We start from the raw sequence: 8189 nt of genomic DNA, 5'->3' as shown, positions 1-8189 counted from the left end.
GCAAAGAACTTCATGATGAGCAGGCAGGCAGGAGGGATGGGTCCTCAGTGAACGAGGGCTTTTGATCAGAACGAGGATACGGGTCCTCAGTGGAAGTGAACGAGGGCTTTTCCAAGTGAAAACCACATGATGAGCAGGCAGGCAGGTGGGATGGGTCGGTCAAATTGTCTTTATAGGGTATTCGGTTCAAACCTGCGTGCCATGTAAAGGAGTTAACCTTCAAGGGATCCATTTCAACCATGGGAGTACCTGTAGGCCGTTTGAGGATAGTGTGTCCATCCCCACGAATCCTACCAGTTTGAGAGGTTGACGCGAGGGTTCACAGCTTGACAGTTTGTGATAAGATTGTTGATAAGTGGGGGCACGCCCAATTAATCCAGCCCGATTATAGTGGGTATACATACTATTAGTCTTGCGCTATGTATATTTTAGTTGGGCTTGTTTTCAGTTGTTTATACTTTACACTGACTTTTCTTAGCCAACAAAGGAGTTGGTCTTTGGAAGCAAGACTCTCGCTTCTTATTTGTCTTTGTCATACTTTTTTCTATTGGTGACCAACCCGTTTAATGACTAATTCGGGTTTTATCTTTATTTTGTGTAAGCGAACACGAAACTTAACCAGACTGGAAGATTGCCTAACCGAACCAAATAAGCAAATATGAATTCGGTTACGGTTTCAGTTAGAATTACCCGAATCTAACCGGATTCAGTCAAATCAATTTAATTTTTTGAACCTTCTCATGACACAACAAAAGAAATATAACATAACTTCTAAATTCAAACAAGATTCAAAATACAAACTTCAAACAAAGTTTGAAACAAAAGAACCAACTTCAAACAAGTTTTTTTTTTTTAAAAAAAAAAGTCACGACATAACATTCAACAAGATCCAAAATATCCACGTCATCACTCAGATGGTAGGTTATTCATCTCTACAAAACAAAACAAAAAATAGATGATTAGGCGCTGAAGTTGTGAAGTAAACTTGAACGTACATACATACATACACACATATAGTTCAATATAAACTATAAATCAAAATCCGTTAATCAGGTTATACGGTCAAACCGAAAGCCAGAATTTAAAAAAAAAAGAAAGAAAAAGATTGTCAACCCGAAAAACGAACCGAGTAACCGAATATAAATTAGGTTACGGCTACAATAGCGAACCAAATAACCGAGTTTTTATTCAGTTTGCTTTGGTTTTAGGTTAACTCAGCTAGAACCGAATAATGAATACCCCAAGTAGTTTCTATATGATTATGTTAAAAATGTTTAATTACAACTTTGCTAAGTATATTGTTTTATTCTGAATTCCGAAGGACATAAGAGCTAGTAATTTACTACTCGACAAATCAACATGCATATATTTTTAAAAAAATGTTAATCGTCTGTTCCAAAATTTAAGTTTTGATTTCTTGTTTACGACAATCTTTTGTTTCTTTGTTTTTTTTTAAATATGGGTCAATCTTTTATTTTTTGTTTACCAAATTAAGTTTTGATTTCTTGTTTACGACAATCTTTTGTTTTTTTGTTTTTTTGTTTTTTTTTAAATGTTAATCACCAGGTTCATAAGGGTACGGTTTCTTCGTTCAGCGACACCGTTCTACTGAGGTGTACCAGGCATGGTGTATTGGTTCACAATCCTCTGGCCCTTACAAAACTCATAAAATGGACCAGGAGCTTGACCCACATTAGTATGTCTTCCATAATATTCACCGCCTCTATCTGATCTCACAACTTTAATCTGATGATCTAATTGCTTTTCAACTTCAGCCTTATAATCTTTAAAAGTTGTAAGAGATTCAGATTTCTCCTTAATAAGATACAAGTACATGTAACGAGAATAATTATCAATGAAAGTGATAAATGAAGTATGTCCTGTTATGCCAGCGATTTGGTAGGGACCACTAATGTCAGTATGAATGAGTTCTAATAAATTAGAGCTCCTAGTGGCACCTTTCTTATTCGCTAATGTCACTTTACCTTTAAGACATTTGACACATGTTCCAAAATCAGAGAAATCGAGAGGAGGTAAGACTTCATCCTTTACGAGACGATTTAATCGTTCTCTTGAGATGTGGCCTAAACGTTGATGCCACAACATGGATGAAGTTTCTAAGTCTCGTTTCTCTTTCATCTTTGTGAGTGATTCATTAATGATATATGACAACAAAGATTTGGAACAATCATCATCTAGTTCTAATCTATAGAGACCACCATCCAGAATACCAGTACCATAAAGAACAGAATCATAGAGGATAGAGAGTTTGCGATGACCATGGGAAACAATAAAACCGTCCATGTCTAACTTTGGTCCTGATACAAGGTTCCGAGTTACCTCAGGAACATATAAGGTATCATAAAGTTTAATACATAAACCAGTTTTCATAAATAATTGTAATGTTCCAATGGCCTTCACTTCTAATTCTCGATCATCCCTAACCTTAAGCGTTCTTTGGTTTCTTTCCAGCTTCCGGATTGTAAGGAATCCCTGAGTAGAGTTGGTAACATGAACCATAGAACCAGAATCAAACCACCAAGAATTAGCAGGAACATTTAAATTATAGGACTCAAGTATCATAAAATAATCATTACCTTTCTTAGCCAGCCACTCCTTGAAGTCAGGGCATTCCTTCTGCATATGTCTTGTCTTTTTACAGAACTTGCAGTGGATTCTTCCTAAGGAGTTCTTAGAGCTGGAAGGTGCACTTGTATTAGGATTAGGCCTTTGGACTTTTGAAGCACCCTTCCTCTGATGATTGTTCTTCCTTTTCTTAGAGTTGGAGGTGGTGAAGTTAGCAACATCAGTAGTGCGATCCATCCTCATACGCTCTTCCTCCTGTACGCACATAGCGACCAGCTCACTCATCGTCCATTTGTCCTTCTGAGTGTTGTAATTGATCTTGAATGCTTCAAAGGACGAAGGAAGCGAAGTAATGATAAAATGAACGAGGAAACCATCACTGATCTCCATTTCCAGCCCCTTCAGCTTATTGGCCATGTCATTCATCATCATGATGTGCTCGCGAATGCCGCTCCTCCCATCATACTTAGTTGTCACCAGCTTGAGGATAAGAGTACTAGCGTGTGCTTTAGACGTCCCCTTGAATTGCGCCTCCACATATTCCAAGTAGGTTTTAGCATCTTCAGAATCAGGAATGACTCCTCTGATTGCATTGCTTATGGACTGCTTCATGAACATGAGAGACATGCGGTTACACCTAATCCACTTCTCATGAGTCAACTGCTCAGCAACAGTGCTTTGAGTAGTGAGGTCCGCTGGCTTATTCTCTCCTAGAGCATAATCAAAGTCTAACAGCCCAAGCGTAAGCATGAGAGCATCCTTCCATGCAGCAAAGTTATCACCAGTCAAAGGTGGAATCCCACAATTGGGTGCTGATAGTGGAAATAAGATGAGCAAGTTATGATACTAAGAAAGAAGTTCTAATGTGATCTAGAACTATGTGATCTAAGGGCACGCTATACTGCCTATGGCTTTATAGCCTAGTGGCATCTTGGTGGTGGGATAAGGCTTTGGGACCAATAGGTCATGGGTTTGATTCCCACAAGGGGGTTTTCCCATGTTTATTGGGTTTCCTCCTGAATTGGTGTGGCATTATGCCTAGTGGAGATGGATATGATCGGGTGGTTCCTCTGGTGGCACGATGATACTCCAGTGGTCCGTCAGTGATCCAAATTTGCCCCGTTCAAAAAAAAGGGGCACGCTATACTAAGGCACACATAAATAATGACCATTTTAATTATGAAGCTGTGATATTGTCTATTACTAACATCAAGCATTTGTGCAAAGTGTTTGTGACAAATCAGCTTTGGCCAGAAATGAAACAATTACTTTAGTTATGCACTTGTTAAGTATGCTTTCTATGAAGGAATTAAATCAGCTTTGGCCAGATATTAAGACATTCATGTTTATGATACACACTTAACATAGCTTTCGTAATACTTGAATGATAAGTAGATGTATCGAATCAGCTTTGGCCAGAATTGATACATCAGAAGCTCATTCAAGTTAAGCTATTTTGGTTTTGAAAAACATTATCTGATTCTGATTAATTAACTAAGTATGTACAAAACTAATAGCAAACCACTTGTTTGCGCGTTAAACAACCTAAAATAATGAGGTTTCGAGTGAGATCTCGACTCAGTTATGAGGTCTCGAGTGAGATCTCGAGTCAACTCTCGACTTATCTTGTAACATTATAAGGTCTCGACTCATTAATGGTCTCGAGTCGCAACCTCAATCTCGAGTCGTAATCATGGTCTCGACTAGTGTATTTTATGAGATCTCGACTCCTTGATGAGATCTCGAGTCGCAACCACGGTCTCGAGTTGTGAAGATTTAAGCCCTTAGTCGAAACCTCAGTGGTCTCGAGTCGAGGCCTTATGGTCTCGAGTCGAAATCATTGTCTCGAGTTGAAAAGTTTTGAGGACACTTATGATTTCGAGTAGAGACCTTGTGGTCTCGAGTCGAGATCTTGGTCTCGAGTCATGAATAAGGATCTCGAAACTCCTGTTACAGCTGTTCATTGTGATAACATAACTGAAAATTCGATGTTATGATTATTAGGTTATGTCTAAGTGTGTAACCCTTTAACCTCTACATAAGTCTCCTTATATAAGCACCCAAGAGGAAACCTAATTAGTTAATAAGGGTAATATGGTCCATCAACAATTACCAACTAATTATTTAATAGGTTATTATATATTTTGATCTATATTATGTAAATGATTATAATGGCTACTAGATTAAATACAAAACATAATATATTTAATCTTACACGGATTGGACAGAGTAAGCCGAAACCCATTGTTCGTCTCTCTAAAATTTCCGAACCCGTAGGAAAAAAATCCAGGCTACAACACTGCTTCTTTGGGCGAGTTGCACCACTCGAATACCAAGTCCCATACTTGGCTAGCGAGCGGGAATCAAATCAGTGGGTGATTAGTCATTTCCAAGTGAAAACCACATGATGAGTAGGCAGGCAGGCAGGCGGGACGAGAATGCTACGCCTGGTCGGTCAAATTGTCTTTATAGGGTATTCGGTTCAAACCTGCGTGCCATGTAAAGGAGTTAACCTTCAAGGGATCCATTTCAACCATGGGAGTACATGTAGGCCGTTTACCAGTTTGAGAGGTTGACGCGAGGGTTCACAGCTTGACAGTTTGTGATAAGATTGTTGATAAGTGGGGGCACGCCCAATTAATCCAGCCCGATTATAGTGGGTATACATACTAATAGTCTTGGGCTATGTATATTTTAGTTGGGCTTGTTTTCAGTTGTTTATACTTTACACTGACTTTTCTTAGCCAACAAAGGAGTTGGTCTTTGGAAGCAAGACTCTCGCTTCTTATTTGTCTTTGTCATACTTTTTTCTATGGGTGACCAACCCGTTTCTTTATTTTGTGTAAGCGAACACGAAACTTAACCAGACTGGAAGATTGCCTAACCGAACCAAATAAGCAAATATGAATTCGGTTACGGTTTCAGTTAGAATTACCTGAATCTAACCGGATTCAGACAAATCAATTTAATTTTTTGAACCTTCTCATGACACAACAAAAGAAATATAACATAACTTCTAAATTCAAACAAGATCCAAAATACAAACTTCAAACAAAGTCTGAAACAAAAGAACCAACTTCAAACAAGTTTTTTTTTTTTTAAAAAAAAGTCACGACATAACATTCAACAAGATCCAAAATATCCACGTCATCACTCAGATGGTAGGTTATTCATCTCTACAAAACAAAACAAAACAAAAAATAGATGATTAGGCGCTGAAGTTGTGAAGTAAACTTGAACGTACATACATACATACACACATATAGTTCAATATAAACTACAAATCAAAATCCGTTAATCGGGTTATACGGTCAAACCGAAAGCCAGAATTTAAAAAAAAAGAAAGAAAAAGATTGTCAACCCGAAAAACGAACCGAGTAACCGAATATAAATTAGGTTACGGCTACAATAGCGAACCAAATAACCGAGTTTTTATTCAGTTTGCTTTGGTTTTAGGTTAACTCAGCTAGAACCGAATAATGAATACCCCAAGTAGTTTCTATATGATTATGTTAAAAATGTTTAATTACAACTTTGCTAAGTATATTCTGAATTCCGAAGGACATAAGAGCTAGTAAGTTACTATTCGACAAATCAACATGCATATATTTTTAAAAAAATGTTAATCGTCTGTTCCCAAATTTAAGTTTTGATTTCTTGTTTACGACAATCTTTTGTTTTTTTTTTTTTTTTTAAATATGGGTCAATATTATTTTTTTCTCAAACCATTTGGTTTGGTTTTACTTTCTAACAATTCAGTTTCGCTTTTCAATTGTCAAAACCATTACTGAGGGTTTTTCTTACGGGTTGACCAAATAAGTGTCAAAACCAAACCATAAACACCAATAATTAATGAACAACAAACAATATATAAGATAAGTTATTAACATAAAACAGTTGTCATGATATATCATAAGTGACCGATCATCTAATGCAAATTATTTCAAGCTTAACCATACAAATATATCATATATTTTAAACTACATTTCTTGATCAAAACATGAGACGTGTAAAACCAAAAACAAAATGTTTTATATACAAACAAAATATACTCACGTATACACACACACCAAGGTTAACATGAAATATATAAAAAACGGTTTTATGATATATCAAAGCCACTAACCTCTTTTAATCATCACCACCGTCTTCAGGTTCATCATCGTGTTCAGGTTCATCATCATCATCATCATCGTCGTCGTCGTCGTCGTCTTCTTCTTCTTCTTCTTCTTCTTCTTCTTGATTCTCTTGTTGTTCATCTTCTGGTTCCTCAGCGGCATCATCATCGTTATATTCATCTTTATCAGAACTGTCATCGTTTCTCCAAAGCAAGTGTGAAAGTCGATACGTCTCTTGGTCAAGCCATTCCATGTCATCAATATCTAAATCGCTGCGATGATTCTCGAAATATGTTTTCCTTAAAATTTTCAAACGATGGTAAAGGTCATGCACACTCTTATTGGCCATACCAGCGTCCTTCAGTCGATCTCTACCAAGGAACGCCTCCATAGCATCCAAACTCACCATTGGGTTCCCTTGGATTTGAACAGAGTAGTCATAAAACTCATCAAGTAGAGTGAACTAATCGATTACGAAAAATTGGATCGGATTTTGCAGTTTTTTCTTCTGCAGTACCTCGACGTGACATGAGCGTGAAAGAGGTTCAAGAATCAGTTTTCTTTTTATAAGGGCTAAAATCACTTATTTTGGCTTTTTTACCCCATATTGTAGGGTGGATCTCGAAAGATATGAAAGAATGACTCAGAGCACATGGAGCCATCTTCTTATTTTTCTGTCAAAAATAAAAATGGCGGACTAGCTGATATTTCTATATGAAAGAGCCCAATGCACAAAAAATGCATGTTGGGTCTTTGAAACAGTTCAGATCATTTTGATAATAATAAGTTTGATCTGTTTTACCGAGAAGGTCTACGGTAAATAATCAATTAAAAATCAAAAATAAATACCTATAGGCGGTAGGGGTTGGGTTATTGATGTGAGATGGGTCCAGAGTTCTAAGACAGATGAGACAGAGAAAACAGAAAGTATTCGTGTATATATTTTACAGAAACGTGAAATAAAAGTAGGTGATAAAGTAGCTGGAAGACATGGAAATAAGGGTATCATTTCAAGGTCGGCCAGCACTCTTTTTTTGTTGGAACTCATTGAAGCAAGTGTTAAAGATGAGGAAGAAACTGGGATTTAGAAGAAATGGGGATGGGGTTTGTATGCTAGTAGTACTTATAAGGTTGGATATCTTGTATGACAGTAGTACTTATTATGGCAAGGATGGTGTGGGTTGAAGCCCCCTCCAAATAAAGGATTTTGATTGGTGGTCAACTCTGCCAACACAAACGCACCGTTGGCATGAGTTAGAGCAATTAGAGACACTATTAGTTTTAAAGGGTCACCCGGAAAAAAAAAGCAATAGGCAAAAAAGTGTTATTTACTAGAGTAGTAGAATGTTTATATAAAACAATAGAATCTATAAAAAAAAATTGGATGATTCGTTATACAATAGTATTTGAACTTTACAGATATAATTATTTAACCATCGTAGAAGTATATACAAACATCACATGTTAATTTGACTTTAGTTTTAG

At 36.9% G+C, this 8189-nt stretch overlaps 1 protein-coding gene across 1 annotated transcript; it reads right to left on the bottom strand.

Moving 5' to 3' along the window:
• Positions 1-5572: 5572 nt before the first annotated feature.
• LOC110935118 (pheromone-processing carboxypeptidase KEX1-like) lies at positions 5573-7825 on the bottom strand. Its single transcript, XM_022177683.1, has 2 exons — positions 6713-7825; positions 5573-5762 (listed from the first exon to the last, which is right to left on the bottom strand). The coding sequence occupies exon 1, from the start codon at positions 7111-7113 to the stop codon at positions 6718-6720; it is 396 nt and encodes a 131-aa protein (XP_022033375.1). The 5' UTR covers positions 7114-7825; the 3' UTR covers positions 5573-5762; positions 6713-6717.
• Positions 7826-8189: the final 364 nt, after the last annotated feature.

This window comes from Helianthus annuus, chromosome 4, assembly GCF_002127325.2.
Source record: "Helianthus annuus cultivar XRQ/B chromosome 4, HanXRQr2.0-SUNRISE, whole genome shotgun sequence".
Taxonomy (NCBI): Eukaryota; Viridiplantae; Streptophyta; class Magnoliopsida; order Asterales; family Asteraceae; genus Helianthus; species Helianthus annuus.
This window is presented reverse-complemented; position numbering and strand designations above follow the sequence as displayed.

Bases quoted from the DNA above. Each gene is read 5' to 3' on its own strand.
- LOC110935118 (XM_022177683.1), bottom strand. From the start codon at position 7,113: ATGGTGAGTTTGGATGCTATGGAGGCGTTCCTTGGTAGAGATCGACTG.